Source organism: Dermacentor andersoni, chromosome 3 (genome assembly GCF_023375885.2).
Source record: "Dermacentor andersoni chromosome 3, qqDerAnde1_hic_scaffold, whole genome shotgun sequence".
NCBI lineage: Eukaryota > Metazoa > Arthropoda > Arachnida > Ixodida > Ixodidae > Dermacentor > Dermacentor andersoni.
Window position 1 is genome coordinate 128663231 of NC_092816.1, and position 19789 is coordinate 128683019.

A 19789-nucleotide genomic window follows, 5' to 3' on the forward strand; every position below is an offset into this window, starting at 1 on the left:
CTGATAAGTAATCGCTGTCCTAGCATAGAGAGATAACGCAGGTGCGGAGAAAGGGGGCAAGGTACCTAATCAGCTGCCGCGCGCGTTGGTCGACCGTGGCTGTTTGATGTATGGCCATTGCAACGAAGTTTGAGCAATAATGCTAGCGATAGTGGGGGGTTGCACGGAAATTTATTTGGAGTGTAGTGATTAGAACAAGATACACTGTCTTGTGGTGCCAATTGGAACTGTGGTTGGCGGCGAGATTGACCCTTCTTGATTCTGCTGATGTGCCCATAACATTTCACAATTGGAGAATTGCATGACGATAGGCGGCAAGTTACACATGAAGTCTCTCACTGACTTTGACCATCATCTTCAATAGTTTTTGTCAACGTTTTCCTCTTAAAGCTGAGCTCTCGGTTCAGATTCTTTGTTGCCTTCCTGTCATCCGCTGAAAAGCTTTAGCTCCTACACCACTGCGCCGTCTACTTTACGATTGGAACTGATAGCTGAGAGTGATAAGAATAAGTAGTTTATTGCACCTCATACTTCTCCTATAATGATATACAAACTCACCCCCGCTATATAGTAGAATGGCAGGGAACAATGAAATCAATTTGAAGTGGCCGCGGTGTCGAAACACTTATATCGCGCATAAAAGCGTTCAATGATAGGAATTCTTTAGGTAGCAAGCGAATTGTTGCGCTTATTATGACAGAGTTTAACCCGTGTATCATGAGTATTCGTTGCTTAAAAACGAATTTGGCATTTCTTGTCCTATTGCTCACCACTGCAGAACTGCAGAACTCACAACTGCTTCCCGGTACACAAGCCACGCTTACTATTGGCACATAAATTAGGCCGCGCCATTACGCTCAATGATACGCATGAATAAAAAAAGTCAGATGCTTCTATAACGGCACCATTCAAGCCTATACTGATAAACCACACGTTATTGTTTTAAGTAAGCTGCTCAGTTCTTGTGGTTATTATTTTTCAGCGAAGCCAAAAGCCAGGTTTCCGAAATGACAGGATCGATGGAATAGTAGCGCCGCAATCAATGCAGTTGCTTCGTGGCGCATGTAGTTTATTCGTACGTTTCCCACTCCTTGCTGCGCTCTTCAAGCATCCAGCCGCATGCCTCGGGGAAACTTGGAACCAGGGCTTTTATTCGCTCGTAATAGGAAACCAACTTGCTGAACCTAGACTTGTCCACGACAGGAAGCTGAAATGTAGGTACATTGGCGTTTTTTAGTTGCATCATTTGCATATCCATCTTGAAAATGCAGTTAGTGAAGTGAAACTTTCGGTTTCCGGGCAATATATGCGACCACGTGTAAATTATTCACAGGGGTGAATAAAAACGAAACTTAATTTCAAATGTTGAGATAGTTCGTGGTGTTATGGAAATTTTTTTTCTTGCAGAGATATGTAAGGGCGCCTTAATATCACGACGTTTTCTAACATTCAGGAAAAGCATTCCCAATGTCTCTCACTCCGAACTGTCCACAATTGGAAGCGATTTCATCTCAAATATCTATGCGCGCGAATGTTATGGCTTTGATTCGTATGGCTGCTAGTAGATGCTTTCTTGGCGTACCGAGTGTCACCAGCACACCAGGAGAATACAGAGTGTTCATGATTGCAAGTGCGAGCAAATGCGTTCAAACTCACTCAAAATTTCCTGAAGGTTTTGATCGGATCTCTTCATGAAAATCGTAAATCATTTTGAAAGTTGCGACGCACGGTTTCTCGGTGTGTTTTAATAGTGAAATTTCCAAATTTTATTGAATGCAAACATTCAGAAAAACGACCATCAATCTTCGAATCCAGAAGTTAATATATTCTTATGGCTAAATTAATCTATGCTAATTGTAATGCATATATTATCTTTAGTAACAAAAAGCTTCTTTGCGGTATTTTGCGCATGCACGTAACGACCTTTACAACTAGGCATCCGGTAAACTGAGAACTTTTGCTGAGAAACTACTGAAACTGCTTTTAGTTATCTGCTTCACAATGGCAATGACAGGGCTCAAATGAGGAAACAGCATTTCACCAGACGCACCCAGAACATTTTGTTCATCGAAGGACATACACCACCTCTTATGTAATGCAATCATGGTGAGACTCGCCAAGTCATTGCCTGCTTCGCCGAAATTGAGGCAATAGAAATCTTGCTTGCTGGCCCAGTTGGTTCATATACCAACTTGAGAAACCCAGCGAAAAATATTAAGACGGGAACGTGACGGAAATAACAGAAACTATAACGCTGGAGTAGCGAATGACATATGTTTGAAAAAAACGGATCAACCTTCGAACATAAAACCGCTAACGCATGCTCAATGCCCTGAGCAAGGTTCAGAACTCTTCATATATATAAACACATCATTTTGCCCTCACTATTCCGACTTTCTACTTTCTTATCTATAAAGCTATCTCTTTATCGCTCAGAGACATGGAAGGAAAAGTGACGCATTTTCCATGCTCTCGTACACTGGTATAAAACGTCTCAAGTATTTTCGGTGTTCTTCCTAACCTTGCCAATAATCACCACATTTTCAAAAAGTGGTGCACAGACGACAGTGACGACAGTGTGAGGACAGTGTGACGACAGTGTGATGACAGACTTGCGGCTGCTTAAATGCAAGACACGCACATTTAGTGACCGCAGATTCTTCAGCAGTATTTGCATCTTCTGCTTGTTCACATAAACTAGCGCATCTGTGGAACTATATACCACGGCTCTTCTATAGTAAAATGGTTCGTAACAGTTCTCCCTCGTAACGATTCTTCCCCCGAGAAAATTCATTAAATGTTCTTATTCCTTACATTCAAGCAGGAATCAATATATGAAAACTTTGTAATGGTGAATTTTAACGAGTATATGCGTGTAATAGCAATGATAATTCAATTTATCTTCGTAACTTCGAATATTCTCACAAGCTATTTGGTTATACCTGGTGAGAGTAATAGCGAGATGGCAATTTTCTCACACAATCCTCGCTTTTAACGTGTCGGGAGCATTAATTAGAAGACTGGAATAAAGCTGTCGCGGTAAGAAGCATTACCGGGTTTCCAGATCGCAGGCACATCAGAGGTTTGTGATTTCCCCGTACTTACGTGTTGAGCAGATCAGGTCTCGCCTCGACACAGCACACGAACTAATCTTTCTGCAGCTCCAGTGATCAAATGATTCGTCGTTTTGACGGAACAAAAGATAGAAGGTTACCCTAAAAGCTACAGCAGACAGACAGAAATTGCGATAAATTAAGGTGTTGCGCAGCGAATTCTCACGAGGCGCATCATTCCTTTCTTTTTTTGTACGAAGTTGCGCACATTCGGAACCATGCTCAGCGTAATACTGTGACCGTTATAGATGGTAGTGCTTGGAATTTTTGGTCAAATAACTAGCTGTCTTTTTTAGTTTTTCTTCCTCTAAACGATCTTCCTCAGCTTGACTGAAACCTTCCCCTATAAGATTGCAAAAACGCCTCTCAGCTCTCAGAAGTTTCTCGTGCAACTTTTGCGGAAAGTGCGAGTATTACGCAGCAACTTTATTAAAACTTACTCTTGCAGAGAGTGAGTGCGTTGGCATAATATAAGCGGCCCCAGTGTATTACTATGGCTAGCGTGCAGCCTCTATTTTGCCTTAGTTTCTTTTATATTCTGCATCCGCTGAAACTCTCTACAATACCCCCCCAGTCAACACCTTTAGCCACGTGCAAATATCACTATGTGTGCCTCACTGCAACTTTTTGCTAGCTGAGCTGAAGCTCTTCAGGAAAGCTTTTCTTGCGTCCTCCGGCTTCGATACATATTGTTGCTCTTTTTAGTTTTAATTCTAGCGCTATCCTTTGAAGCTGGCGCTGTTTAGTGCATAATTAACAAGTGCGAAAGTCATACGCGAGCCTTTCACTCCTTCGGTAGTTCCTTTTGCGAGCTGCTAAATAGCAGTTGCAAAATAATAAGAAAGGGAATTAGTCGTACAAAAGCTCTCAAACTCCTTGCCCTGAAACATAATTTGCTAGAGGCACATAGCCCGTTGTCACGTGAGCGAGCGTCCTACTGTACAGGAAACCTCTTGCTCACTGCAACCAAAACAGCAGTTACTTAAGCCGACAGGTTCACTTTTCACTAGCTTCTATCGGCTATGTGAAAACCAACTATATATCGTGAGAAATGAACGCCATCAAAAAAATGCCAGAATCAAGTCCAATTCACATATACTAATGCAAAGCATGCTTGGTTTTGTACAGGATTGTTGTAATGATTCATATAGATACATGTAATGACACATGCCCCGTCGCGGTTGGTATTTGCATCTGTAGAAATTCACAGGCGTCTAATTCAGTGTGATCGCAATGTGCATATTGAGAGCGTTCCCGAAAGAAGCCGAGCAGAGTAGCAACGCGCTCGAGCGCACTCTCGAACTATTACAAGTGCAGCGTTTAATATAAAGCATGAGTGCCCTGAATTTGATGCAAAGCAGCTTCTAATTAAGAGGCGCATTGACGTCACGGTTAATTTTGCCCTCGTACTCACTTTCTTTCGGAGCACAACGCTTTTTGCAAACTTTGGGCGAAAGTCATGAAAGATGACTATAGAAACAGCGTTTGCTTTGTTTTTTAGTCGATGATTCTCGAAAGAGGCCCTATGCTAGACACCACAAAAACTGCGTCCACTAGGACAGGAATGCTTCCCATTAAAAGAGCACATGGAAAAATATATCATTTCCCTTCATCATTCATGGCACATGTTGCACTGGGCGGAAAGCCGGTATGATGGCGGTCTCATCATGTCGTATACTCACTGGCACGAAACATGACATGATGGAGACAAGCCGTATGTCAGCCACTGTGAGCGCGTCACCGACAGCGAACGTTTTATCGCCGACCAGCTGTTCCAACGGACAGAGGACGGTCGCCTCGAACGTTCTTAGGTCGTCTCCTGTCAGTTTTTTCCGCTTGACGATACTGCCTCGCTGTGAAGGGCAGCAAAAAAAAAAAAGAAAGATCGTATGAGCGCTTTCAAAGGAAACTGCGGCCGTTATCTGACATCTATAATAAAATTCCAGTGGTTATTTCTTTCCTTTTTCTATAACTGTGAGCGCAAATTCAACTTTTTTTTTTTGCTCATACCACGTCAAAGAAGCGCTTTCTTTGTTGGATCGGTATACGAGAGAGAGATGATCAACTTTTATTGTTTAAAAGGATTTTCATTGAATGGCCGGACGCCCCTTAGTTCATGGCCCTACAGGCCTCGGCGGCTTGCTTGACCTGTGTCATGAAGGGCTGTTGTCCTGCCAGGTCTGAGTTGGTTAGGTGCGCCTCCCATTGCTCCACTGTGTGGCGTATTTTATCAAACGGGTCACTATACGAAGGCGTTTGCTTATGTGGAACACCTTTCAGTGACTCACCACTGAACATTTAAGAATTTACCGTAATTAACGAGGTTAACATTTGGGCTTTTTGTGTGTCATCATTCTAGAAAGGCGAAGCTAACGGCCGGGACCAGACGAAAACGAGACGAAAGACAGCAAGGGTTATTCATGTGTGTGTGATTCCACAATAAATATGTCACGCTCGAATGAGCTACGCGCAATCTTTTTGCCTTATTGCCTTGTTATGTTATCCGTTAGCTTTTCATAGAGGACATGATTAACGCGTTTCACTAATATGCAAGGAAGCTTTGTCTCCTCGCACCGCCTCAGATGAACTGAACCGATCACTTGAACCGATCACATTCTGGCGAGAGTACCTAACGATATGTTCCAACCCATTTCTCCCTGACTAGACCCAACACAATTTGATTATTGTACTTCCATACAATATTACTGCTACAAACGCACCATTGTTTTAGAAAATTTCCAAGGGATTTGTTTAGCAAATCTTTATCTGGGCTTGTGAGACAATGCCGCGAAGAGCAGAAAACGAATTTTGCGATACACCGTTTCTGAATGAATGCAAGATTTGTGTCTACGTCACTATATAAACTGTGGTATCTGTGGCTAGATTGCGAGTCTATGCCGTCGTGCTGCGAATGCAACGGCAAGGCCTGTCAGCCGCAGTAATGGCCATATAAATTTCTTGTTATGTGTACTTCCGATGTCAATCGCTTATCTTTATTTTTGGGCTCTAGTCGTGGCGTAGGACGCAAAATGCACTTCATGAGACCGAAAATAATGAAGGCCTTCGAGGGTTGCGAAATGCTAAAGCAGTCACAATCCTCGCACAATGGAACACAATTCAGAGGAAACTTTAGCTCGGGTCCAACACCGACGTGGCCTATTCAAATACATGTAAAACGCAAAATTGCTTTTCTCAGGTAAACCCTGGACCGACTCTCAATAAATTGGTTGCATTTGAGATAAGAAAGCAATAAAATATTTAAAATTAAAATAATGTTGCGCGGATACACAAGTGGGCGGGCGGGACGACAGCTGCCGCGGTAGGTTAACTCGTAAAGCACCGCACGGGACACGTTCGCAGGATGTGTGAGTTTGGCTCCCACTTGCAGGAAGTTATCTCTTCATCCATTTTCCCTCCTCCTCGACGCGACATTTCCACTTGCCTTATTATATCTGCATTTGAAATAAACATACTTATTTCTCTTTTCTTTCATCTGGTTTATAGTTTTCTCGAATGGTTGCGACTAACAAAAAACTTGAGCGCTACGGACCCGCCTCAGTTCTTTCGCTCACACATACTTGATGCACTATCGCTTAGCCTGTACACCTCGTCACTCACGATGTAGGATGAAGCAACTGGCTGCACAAAGCTTGCCACAGTGCACAAGATTTGATCCACACGAGCGCGCTTCTCGACCTCCCTCGGATAGAGTGGCGACGCCGGAGCATACTTGTTCAGCAAGTAGTAGCAGATGGCAGTGCTGAAAAACGGGTGTGGCAGAAGAGGAAACTCTAGCGATTAGCAACTACGTTCGCTAAAGTCAACGTTATTCTTAATCTACCAAAGTTGTTTACGTGCACTCGGTTTTATCGAAATGCTTATCAGTGATCACCCCGGCAGAAACAAAAAAAACGAAAACATAAAGATGCAACAACAAAATAATTTCGTCTACGCAGACTTCTGCTATTTCTGCTCAACATAGCAAAAGATTGATGTCAGCGTTAATGTAAATAGCAAGTTAATTAGACAGTCAGTCAGGCCAAAGGAATGAATTTTACACTTTTGCAGGTTACGATTACGTACGAGTGCCTTTAATCTGTTTTCACCCTGCTTGAGAACTGGCAACGTTTCCGTAAAACGAGCGAATGGCCGACTAACCGGCACTCATAGCAGGAACTGTGAATTTCCTTTTATTTTTATATACTGCACTCGACACGGCAGCAAAACCTGGCTGAGATGTTTACAGAGGTGTATGCTGTCCGCAGACTGTCGTTAGTGCGAAAGCTCGAAATACAGCTCCCAAAGTCAACCTCAGCACGTTTTTGACCTTCAGCTTTTAGAGGGATATGAAATCTGGGCAACCCAGGGCCGACAGTGCGCATAAAGGTAACTCACAGGCCAGTCGACTGGCCAGAGTGTGTTCACCACACAAGCCAGCAGTAACAATGTACAGGCTCGTCCACTCTTAGGGTGAACACGGCTTACTGTGACCGCGCTCCGCGGGGCGCCAGTGCATCCGGCGCGGCGGCGCATCGAAGCGAAGCGGCGCAGGCGCACACGGACCTCCGGGAGGCGCTGGAGCGCGCCGCTCTGGCTTGGCTGCAAAGCACACTTCGCTAGACCCAGGTGACTGAGCGACCGAGGCGGCGTTGCGGGAAGGCGCACTTCACTAACTGGAGCATTTTCCAGCTGGTTCGGTCTACAGCTTGTGAACACCCTGCTTAATCAATACACATTAATAGAAACAAGCTTCTCACCACATAAATCACTTAGCATGTTTTGAATAAGTGATGAGGGTGAAAATACAGTAATTTTTTTCGCTCTCCTTATTAGGCTGGGGCAATGTTATTTTACTCTCAGAGCACTTGGTGTAGTGCATACCGAGAAACCTATTAGGCGCGCTCTTCTTCGTTGGACTCATGTGATGAGCCTAGCGCGCCGTTTCGCGCATGTCTTGATGCTAGAACGAATTTGCTTAATTGACATAAGAAAGCGACCGAAACACGCAGGAAATTCCACAGAAAGTTAGAGAGCGATTGTTCAATCATGCATCATCATGTTTGCCATCGATTTTACCATTAAGGAGGGCAATAATATTACTTCGACAGCAACCAAGAAGAGACATCCGCTACTTCGCGACTCTCTTATTGACGCTTTAATGTCGCTGGTAGGGGTGCATGGAGCGCTTTACGCGATATAGGAAAGTGCTCTCCCCGGCATAGCAACTGATTTGGCGGCAATTTTACTCCCTTTTTTCATCTTTCTACATCCTATAAAAAAACAAAATTCGTTTTTTTGTTGTCACAGTTTGGGTAAAATCACCGAAGCGGTGGCAGTCATTTGACGGCGACCTGACGCGAGAAGTAACATTCTCATTTAGAGGAATCGTCGGTCAATTATTTGATTACATTGATTAGGTGAAGTAAAACATGTGGCGCCGTCGTTCTTCTTTTTTTGGTTGTTTTTTTTTCTTCTTGGAGTCAATGCACGCCGCATGCGAATGCTGTTTCTGTCCGTTTTGAATAGGTAATTGGAGTGGAAAATCTACACTCTACATGTCTGTTTTATAGCTTAAATAACGTCTTTCCTGGTAATTAAGTCGTTATTCGCTTCTATTTCATTTGAGTTCTTCCTCGGAATAAGTCATATGCATATTCTCACTAGCATATAATTTATTAATAGTGCAGTATACGTCCCGAAGCGACACATGGCCTCTGCGTTACGCCATATAGGTGGGCATCGGATCAATTTGGAGAAAAGGAGGAATTGATTTCTTTTTTCTTTTTTTAATGGTTAGGGGGGGGGGCGAGGCTGAGCAGGTAAAACCCAGATATGAATACGGCACAGGAACCCTTGCCGCGCACAAGCGATGCTGTTGGCGTCATGGGGAAGTGGCCGGTCCGTGTGTTGGACGAACGCGGCCGCGATAATTAAATCGGTGGTCATGAGGCCGGCCCGGTGTCGTCTGCCGACAGCATGCCGGTGGTCGGCCAACGTGCTCGACATTTTTAAAAGCCAAGCCCGGCCCAAGCCAGATTTCTGTGGTCGGGCCAGTCTACTTTTTAACTGACCATGGGCGTCAGCCGGATCTACCGCCAAGGCCGCCCCCCCGCCCCTTTCTTTTTTTGCTTAGGTCATGCTAACCCATCTTAGCTTAATATAGTGATGCGATGCAGCCAACGGCTGCTCACGTGAGTGACTGGCCGCTCACTAGTTAAAGATTCAGGGATGCCTCGTCAAGTCGAAAGACACTAGAGGTGTTTCCATTAAACGCATTTCTGTCGACTTGCATGATGAATTGCATTTTGTTCGGTTGCTGGTTGCCACGGCAATTCGGCGATAAAAACGCTGTAATAGTGCAAGATGTTATTTCCCCGGTGCACGTTCGGAAACTAGCCATATCGCGGGTACCGGAAAAGAAAGACGACGCATGGTAGATCTCTGCCTACAAAACTGTTCTCAACGCGTTATATCGGAGATGACAAAAAGGCCACTGAAAACTGTGCATCGAATCGTCCAGGCTTACAAGAAGGATAGAAGAATTGCGGATGCTCCCCGTAAAGCCCGGCAAAGAAAGACCACTGAAGCTGAATACATGACCATTGTTGCGGCGGCTGCTGCAAACCCGACCTCCACCGTTCGGGGAACTTAAGAACAGCCTCAGGCTGGGTGACGTCTCTGGCACGACTATCAAGCGTCGCCTCTATGCCCCAGTCTAATACAGAGCGCGAAAAAATCGCTGTATTTTTAACCTCATCACATATTAAAAACATGCTAAGTGATTTATGTGGTGAGAAGCTTATTTCTGTTAATGTAAATTGATTAAGCAGGCTGTTCACAAGCTGTAGACCGAACCAGATGGAAAATGCTCCAGTTAGTGAAGTGCGCCTTCCCGCAACGCCGCCTCGGTTGCTCAGTCACCTAGGTCTAGCGAAATGTACTTTGCAGCAAAGCCAGAGCGGCGCGCTCCAGCGCTGTAGCAGACGACGCGAAGCGCCACCCCCTGGGTAGGGTGCGCCTGCGCCGCTTCGCTTCGATGCGGCGCCGCGCCGGACGCACTGACGCCCCGCGGAGCGCGGCCACGGTGAGCCGTGTTCGCCCTAAGAGTGCACGAGCCTGTACATGGTATTTCATGAAAATTGATACGTATACGTGTTTATCTTTATTGGGCGACCGCGTTTCTCCGCCTAACAAATGTTATCGCACAGAGCAGGACGCGCCTGCATGTATCGAAAGTTTCTGGAATGTTATAGATGGATTCATTCGCTGTCTGTCAGTGAACCTTGTGTATACTGATTGTATGCATGCGCGACGCGAATAGTGCAGAACTTTGTGGAAGACACGCGGGTCCCAGCGATTACTCTGGAACATTCGACGATTGATGTATAAACGCCGACGTGCTTGACCCGCTGATCTGATTTTCTTTCGACGATCGCCGACCGTGTTAAAAAAATTATGGGGTTTTACGTGCCAAAACCACTTTCTGATTATGAGGCACGCCGTAGTGGAGGACTCCGGAAATTTCGACCACCTGGGGTTCTTTAACGTGCACCTAAATCTATGCACACGGGTGTTTTCGCCCCCATCGAAATGCGGCCGCCGTGGCCGGGATTCGATCCCGCGACCTCGTGCTCAGCAGCCTAACACCATAGCCACTGAGCAACCACGGCGGGTCCGACCGTGTTCGCTGCCTTCGTTGAGCACTGAGTGTAGCCTGGTTTTTTCTTGGCAAAGGATCGCCCCATCAAGATAAACAAGTGCACGTGTCAATATCTACAATTTTGTAGGTTTAGGAAAGGGCATGGAACTTTATTGTGCGGTATCCGAGAAGTAACACATCACGGAGGTACTGCGGTATAAAGTTTGTAAACAGGGTTAAGGTGCCTGAGAAAGGCTGGCCAACGTTTCGATAGGAGGACCTATCTTCGTCAAATGCGGCCTCGTCATCCTCGGCATGCTAGTTTTAAAGAGTCATTGCAGTGACGTCACGCGCGTTCGTCGTCTGTGGCGGCTGGTTATAAAGGGAGCAACTCCAGAGGCAATGAGCGCTGTCGCCCAACATCTGTGAGCGCCATTCCCAAGATGGGTGGACAAGAGCGGGGGAGTGGGAAGGCGGGGAGGAAAGAAAAGAAAGGCAAGAAAAGAAAAAAAGGGAGGGGGTCACCAAGAGGAGAAATGGGGGAGAAAGAGCAATAATAAAAGGAAGGGGGCATGAGAGGGCGTTGTGGAAGCGAGACCTTTGGGAGCATTCAGAGGTGTCGTTGGCGGCATGTTTTTGAGGCATTAGAAGAGCCGTTTAGGCGGTCAGTGCGCGAATAACACAGCAGGAAACACAAGCCCTGAGTTGGAAGCGTCATTTTAGTAGCCTACCAGCAATGCGTCGAGTAATTTCGAAGTACTTAAGATGGCGACAAGGAGCCTGGGATGCAATGTATGGCGTATTTGGAAGGTAGCCGCATGGTCTTTACCGGGTCGTTAGCGCCAGTAGCTCAACGTAGGTGTCATTACGGCAGTATACAGAACTGGCGATACCGTGTGTGGCTCAGGCGACGAGAAAGGTATAATGGCGTTTGGGACTTCTAAACGTGTTCGTGAGGGTGTTTCAAAAAGCATATAATAGAAAACAGACCAAAAAGAGACATAGGAGGGGGGAACCGAAACCGGAATAACAAATAGAAGGGTGACGTGGGCAGAAGCGGGCGAGGGCCGGTGTACATGGGAAAAGGGGGTCGTACAATTTATATAAAGGTAAAAACATGACTGAGTACATTAAATTGAGTATTAGACAGGAAAATATTTTCTATCTAGAGGAATAGGTGAGGTTAAGAGTTAAGGTTTGCTGGTGTCATAATGTGCTTGGTGTCTTGGTTGATGACATGAGAATTTCAGATTTAATTTACCGCTTTGAATGATTCTAAGCTACCACGTGCCAAATTGTTTCCCGTTGAGTGTAGGTAGGTAAACTTGTGTATGAGGTATGATTCCGTATATTTCCTTTCGCGAGGTGAACGGAAATTTGTTTGTTGTAGATAGAACCTTGCTTTGTCAAAAATATGACCATGTTCATTAAAGTGGCTGGCTACTGCTTTAGGCAAATTGCGTTTTGTGTATGCGCGGTGACCGTTGAGTCGTGAATGAATTTGTTATCCAGTCTCACCTATGTATTGTTTGCTACAAGTGGCACATTCTAGACAGTAGACTACGTTGCTTGATGTGCAGGTGAAAGCCCAAGTTACCTAGTGTGCGTGATTTGACGCTGTACTTTTTACTGTAGTAGTAGATTGAATATGTTTGCATGTAGAGCAGCTGGGGCGGCCATAGAGACCGGTTCCCAGCTTCGTCTTTGTTCTTAATTTGGCATGCACAACAATATCTTTAAAATTAGTGTTGCATCTGTAGGCGACTCTGGGTGGGTCGGGAAAAATCTTGTTAAGTTCCTGGTGGCTGGTGAGAATTGGGTAGTATTTACTGAGGATGTTATTCACGTTTGGGAGTGCATCACGCTTTCAACTCAGGTTATTTTTTTTTTCTGTAGTGTTACTCGCGCATTGACCGCCTAACCGGCTCTTCTAATGCCACAAAAACATGCCGCCAACGACACCCCTGAATGCTCTCTAACCTCTTGCCTCCGCAAAGCCCTCCCATGCCCCTCTTCCTTCTTTTTCTTGTTCTTTCTACCCCCCCCCCCTTTTGCCCTCATTGTGTCCCCCCCCCGTTTTTCTCTCTCTCCATTCCTTTTCTTTCTTTTCTTTTCTCCCTCCCTTCCCACTCCCCCGCTCTTCTCCCCTCTTCTTGGGAACGGTGCTCACAGATGTCGGGCGACAGCGGTCATTACCTCTGAAGTCTCTCCCTTTATAACCAGCCGCCACCAACGACGAGCGCACGTGACGTCTCTGCACCGACCCTTTAAAGCTAACATGCCGAGGATGGCGAGGCCACCTTTGACGAAGATAGGTCCTCCTATCGAAACGTTGACCAGCCTTTCTGAGACACCTTATCCCTGTTTACAAACTTTATATCACAGAGTGCTATTCCATCTGTCAGCCCCTTTCTTGATCATGGGGCTAGTGTTTTATGATCACCAGCCCACGGTATTAGAGACTGTCGGTTGAACCAGGTAGTTTTTTTGACTAAACAACCCCATCAGGTTTGCATCGCTTGTTCTGAAAAGGTGTTCCTATGATGTTAATAAAGGATGCAGATAGTCAGCAATCAAACAAGTTCGTAAATTATTAACAAGCTTTATTTTCTATCAATACACTCGCTCTAGAGTAGGTACGTACCATTACCATCTAATTATGGGAAGCTTAGACAGAACATTAGTAATGGTAAGAATGGTATATTGTCATTACATTTTAGGAGAGGAAGTTTTCTTGGTGGTTAAAAAGCTTCATCATCCGTCTTACATCAACAAGTGTGGGTCTGCAAAATACGCTACATCACCTGCTTCTTTCAGATTTGTTTACAATGAAACTACAAGAAAGTTAAGCAAATGAACCTTTCCAGTGTTAACTCACCTTTCGTACAAAATAAAGCCATCATCGTTGATTGCTGGAACCTTGTGCAAAGGACTGATCTGAAAAAATAAGGCAAAAGGAGGCACGTCGTTCCAGTAAGTTTCCACCTCCACAAAGCCACCAACAGCTCGCGCATTACTTTTTTGAGTGCTATTAGTTACACTAAGAAAGTGGCGATAAAGAAAAACCTCCCGCATTAAATATGAAACACATTACGTTAAATTACACTAGACGAATTGCATAAATATGTATGTAGAAGTGATCACCTTTGAGGCTGCGATTGAAACAAATGTCCGGAAGCAAGTGAGTAAGACATCACGAAAAGGTTATTCGCTCCTTTTTATTATTTTTCTTCGCGTTAAATTCGTCTTTTCAAATCACTCAGTTCATTTGATAGAATTACGATGTGTGAAGCAATGAATATGTCACATTGTTTGCGTTTAACCGTTGAATTATGCTTACTGCTTTGATTCTCCTGATGTCACCTTCACGTCAACTTTAGTAACTTCAGGAATAGAAAAGGTTTACCTCTCTCGTAAACCTTTTTGTTCTTCTTTTCTGACCTGGATGCTCATAATTTTAGAATCTCTTTGATACATAGGTTTGTAATACGTAGTTGAACACGTATATCAACGGTTCCTTAACTGCATCTTGCAGTGCTCGCCTTCCCATTTGTTCCAGTTAAACAGACAGGCAACAAAGCGAGAGGATGGTTTGCCCTTGTTCTATGCTTATATAACAAGAGGGTACAGGTGGGGAAACGCAAAGGGACGAGTAGTACTAATGGGGCTAATGTGTGAAAATGTCTTTGGGGAAGTCCGGGACCTCATGCAAGATCCTCAACTGGATCCAGCAGGGGCTCACACCCACAAGGAACCAGTCGCACACTGTTGAGCTCAAAACGAAGCTGTTTTCTACGGTTACGTGTGAAAGCTCAAACTGAGGCTTATTCAATCGGACCAGCGCTCATAACAGTCACTGTCGCCTCCAGTGATCGATCCATACTAATTGGCAGTCACGCGTACTCACTCTCACTCACAGTGACACTGATAATTATGATACTTATCTTTATTCATTCATATCGACAGCTAGCCAAGTTTAGGCAGCCCGAATCCGCGCTGCTGAGAGTTGCTCCATGTGCACTGAGGTCCACTGTTAAACGCCTACTGACGGTCAAAGCGCACGTCGCACCATCCGCCTGTCGAAACCGTGCGGTCATGCGAAAAATTGCGCGTATTGAACACTGGTGTGCAAATTTTCATATACACAGGTTTCGCACATCCATTGTAAACCCAAATTTTGTATCAGTGTGCCACGTTTGAAATTTTTCGCATGACCACAGGCAGTGTAAATCGCAATTTGTGCATTAGCATGCGACATGTTAAATTTTCTGGACGAACGCACGCGTGCAGCAGACGGCCGTTACAGCGCGTGGGCCGAGCCTCAAATCGGCCTTGAAAAGCGCTGAACCACTTTTTATCAAACAGGTAAGAATGATTCGACGTTAAAATACGCTATTTTAGAAATACTTCGCGTGAAATCTAGTTGAGTGCGTTCAGCAGGAGTGGTGTTATTGGCAATCAAACGCCCTCTTCACGGTGCTCCCGTTCTTCAATTATTTGCACCTCGAAGGCTACGGAGGGGCGGGGCGTGCCCACGCCACTTCACCTTATAAATGCTACAGGGGCGCCAAGTTCAAGTTTGTTTTTGGACGTTAACGCCACTACTTCCCATTTTGGCGCCTATGACGCGTCAATCCAAACGTAAGCCAAACGCGGTTGTCCTCACTGAGCCGCAGTGCGCTTAGCCAGTGTACTCGTGGCGGCACATCGCGGTGGCACCGGTATTTACGCTACGTAGAAGACATGCAGCTACATGCAACTGCAGTGCAAATGCGTAGAGTTTCCTTAGAGCACGACAGGGGTTAGTGCGTGCTCGCACTCATATACTGCAGTCTGGCCGTTCTACGTGGTGGGAACCGGCTTTGTCTATCACCAGCTTGGCCGAAAGATAGTAGCCACAACCAACTTGTGAATTTTTAATGCGCTATCAGTCTGCCAAGGTGTCCAACCTGAAGCGACCGGGAGTTAGCGCACGCTGACAAGCGTACGCTTGGTCGACCTTAAGTTTCACGTGGTTCGAGGCAAGTTGAGCCCTCAAAACTGGCCTGGTAATTTTTTTTCCACAACGACAAGTTTTTTGATAGTGAGGTCATCATATTCAAACGCAACTACTTCAGCCCCTCATTCATGCAGCTTTACCAAGCCACTTCTTCAAATGAATTTCGCTACATCTATAGAGTAATGACTTGCAGTGGTCTTGTACTTTATTTTTGTAACTGAAAACCCAGAAACTGGGCTTTACCTGGGTTGCTGTTTGATTGCCTTGTGCAATAAAACTTGCGTCGCAATGTTTTACTGCCTAGCTCTGCTCTCTCTTTTAGACCGTCTAGTATATTGGGGGAAGGAAATGAGAGAACAAAGTGAAAGCGAAATATCTGAAAAGGATGTACGTACAAGCTCCAGTGCGCGAAAATTTTTGCGTTTTAGGCTCCAAACTGTAAAAAACACCTAAAGCCGCCTTTCATTTTGGCGAGTGATCGCACGGTTGTATTCATTTTCAGGTCTGGCGCGCAAGCTCCAGAGCCTTTGCAAGATGCCCGTAGGACTGAATTGCTTTGGTCGCAGGTGAAACACGTTCATCATCATCATCAGCAGCAGCAGCCTGGTTACGCCCACTCCAGGGCAAAGGCCTCTCCCATACTTCTCCAACTACCCCGGTCATGCACTAATTGTGGCCATGTTGTCCCTGCAAACGTTTTAATCTTATCCGCCTACCTAACTTTCTGCCGCCCCCTGCTACGCTTCCCTTCACTTGAAATCCAGTCTGTAACCCTTAATGACCATCAGTTATCTTCCCTCCTCATTACATGTCCTGGCTATGCCCATTTTTTTTCCCTGATTTCAATTAAGATGTCATTAACTCGCGTATGTTCCCTCTCCCAATCTGCTCTTTTCTTATCCCTTAACGTTACACCGACCATTCTTCTTTCCATAGCTCGTTGCGTCGTCCTCAATTTAAGTAGAACCCTTTTTGTAAGCCTCCAGGTTTCTGCCCCCTACGTGAGTACTGGTAAGACACAGCTGTTATAAACTTTTCTCTTGAGGGATAATGGCAACCTGCTGTTCATGATCTGAGAATGCCTGCCAAACGCACCCCAGCCCATTCTTATTCTTCTGATTATTTTAGTCTCATGATCCGGACCCGCGGTCACTACCTGTCCTAAGTAGATGTATTCCCTTACCACTTCCAGTGCCTCGCTACCTATCGTAAAGGGCTGCTCTCTTCCGAGTCGGTTAAACACTAATTTAGTTTCCTGCAGCTTAATTTTCAGACCCACCCTTCTGCTTTGCCTCTCCAGGTCAGTGAGCATGCATTGCAATAGGTCCCCTGAGTTACTAAGCAAGGCAATATCATCAGCGAATCGCAAGTTGGTTAGGTATTCTCCATTAAATCTTCTCCCCAATTCTTCCCAATCCAGGTCTCTGAATAGCTCCTGTCAACACGTTGTGAATAGCATTGGAGAGATTGTATCTCCCTACCTGACGTCTTTCTTTATTGGGATTTTGTTGCTTTCTTTGTGGAGGACTACGGTGGCTGTGGAGCGACTATACATATCTTTCAGTATTTTTACATACGGCTCGTCTACACCCTGATTCCGTAATGCCTCCATTACTGCTGAGGTTTCGACTGAATCAAACGCTTTCTCGTAATCGATAAAAGCTACATATAAGGGTTGGTTATATTACGCCCATTTCGCTATCACCTGATTGATAGTGTGAATGTGGTCTATATGGTGGGCTCGGTGGATTGGCCACATCACAGTTGTCTCATCCACTCGTCTTCGCCATGCAGCTGTACTCGCCCTTGATCATCTGCGTCATGCTCCCTGCTGTCTTTTGTGCTCGCTGGTCGACCACGATAGAGCGTGCGCCCTTACGCGTCGCGGCTGACGGAGGGACATTCTGCGCAGCAACCCCCAACGCCCCCTTTTCCGCTCTGCCGACTCAAGTCTACTTGACCGTCAGCGCAGACTTCAAGGCCCCATCGTCGGCAACCACACTCTACCGGCCAACTGTAGATGAGCAGCGACCGTCAACCGCCCCCTGGGTGCTCGGTGGCTGTGCCACATCACAGTTGTCTAATTCACTCGTCTTCGCCATGCAGGTTGGTAACCATAGGACTCTACTCACACACAAAAAAAAAACAGCAACTACTTTTTGGTACAGCTTCCGAGCCCCCAGTGTTGCCTTGCTACCTGTATCGAGTGCTTTCATGTTGTTCGGTTCCTATTACTGACGTGCGGTGACATTGAGAGCAACCCTGGCCCTGACAAGCTAGACGTAATCCTTCACGAAATAAAAAAGATGTCTGCTGGCCAGACTGAATTGGTTAATGAAGTGCAAGAGCTTAAGGGCCAACTGCTCTCAATGGACCAGAAAATGACTAATCTGACTACGCGTCTCAGCGCCTTAGAAGCTCACTGCGAAAGCATACCTACACTCCGCAGTGATCTATCGATTCAAACCACTTCAGCTGCAACGACTCGTTTAGTCAATGTGCTAGAAGCTCGTCTAGATGACGCAGGAAATCGCTCCTGGCGAAACAAGCTACCTTTCTATGGTTTACCCGATACTAACCCCACTGAAACATATTCGCTTACAGAAGACAATCATTCGCCACTGCTCTGACCACCTGGACACCCAGTTAAGCCCTAACGACATTGAACGCGTCCATCGCCTCGGACGACACTCTAAGGACAGGAAACGCCCAATTATCGTTAAATTAACATCCTTTAAAACTAAAGAATCAATTCTTTCTAAAGGTTCAAAATTCAAAGGTACCGACTGCAGCGTAGGTGAAGACTCTTCGCGCCGCGATCTAAACTACCGGAAACATCTTGTCGCTTTTGCCAGGGCGAAGTCCGTGCCTTTTTCCCTGAGATTTAATAGCTTGCATATTGATGAACTTTCAGAATCAGTAAACGAAATATCTTAGCAGTCAACTCATCCTTGCCAGTCATCGCGCTATCCCCCACCTACGCCATGTGCCAACGTTTCACAATCAGTAATCTTTACTACCATTCGCAGCTTCCTGCCGAAACGCGATATTGTATCGAACCTTGTAACTTCGTCAGGCAGCTATCTACTTATATTAACCGAAACGTGGTTGCACAACGATATCACTGACTCAGAAATTCTGTTTGGCGTGCCCAATTTTAATCTTTTACGCGCTGATCGCAAGTATTCTCGCGGGTGAGGAGTTCTAATTGCAGTCAGCGAACAATTGTCTTGTTTTGCCATTAATGTCGCGTCCCACATAGAAATGTTGTGGATTATGTGCCGCGCTTCACCACTGACGTTATTAATTGGTGTGTGATATAGGCCCCTCTCAAAAGTCCCGACTTTCCCCGCATGCACCACAATGCTCTAAATAAACCAGTTTCAAAGCACACTAGAGCACACATCCCACTATTTGGGGACTTCAATTACCCCAGTATTGACTGGAGTAATCAACCTCAGCCCATAGTTCGTCAAGAAGAGCCGAATGACTTCATTGACGTTTGCCTTAATTTTAACTTGACCCAAGTTGTATCCGACCCGACACGCGTCGCAGGGGAAGCAGCTAACACTCTGGATCTCATACTGACCACTCATCCAGACAGCCTTAATTTCATTACAGGCCTCCGAGAAATCAGCGACCATGTAGTAATCCATGCCAATTTTAACTTCTCGCCTGAATTAAAAGAAACCTCCCAGAAAACTATTAGGCTCTACGATAAGCGAAAGTGGGAAGCAATCAACACTGAAATAACAACCTTTCTGTCGGCCTTTGAAACGACCTATCTTTCCAGAAGTGTAAATGAGAACTGGATCCTTTTCAAACATAAAATTATCGAACTAACAAACAAATGCGTTCCGGCATGCAGTCTACGAAAGAATGATCAGAAACCCTGGTTTACAAAGACAATAAAAGGCTCGAAAACAATAAATAACGCGCATTTCGTACAGCTAAACGCAACGCAAACCCCCACGCATGGGAAAAGTATTATGAAGGTGAGAACGCATACTTGGTCGCGATTGGAAGTGCTAAGCGCTC

General features: G+C 45.4%; 1 protein-coding gene across 1 annotated transcript in view; it reads right to left on the bottom strand.

Annotated features, from left to right (window-relative positions):
- Positions 1 to 498: 498 nt before the first annotated feature.
- Positions 499 to 19789, bottom strand: part of LOC126525246 (uncharacterized) — a 56766-nt gene continuing 37475 nt past the window's right edge. Inside the window, exons 7-10 of the mRNA XM_050173279.3 lie at positions 13631 to 13689; positions 6732 to 6873; positions 4796 to 4966; positions 499 to 1207 (exon numbers count right to left, since the gene is read on the bottom strand). Of these exons, the coding sequence (XP_050029236.2) occupies positions 1070 to 1207; positions 4796 to 4966; positions 6732 to 6873; positions 13631 to 13689 (510 nt within the window). The 3' untranslated portion in view covers positions 499 to 1069. The remainder of the gene's footprint in view (positions 1208 to 4795; positions 4967 to 6731; positions 6874 to 13630; positions 13690 to 19789) is intronic.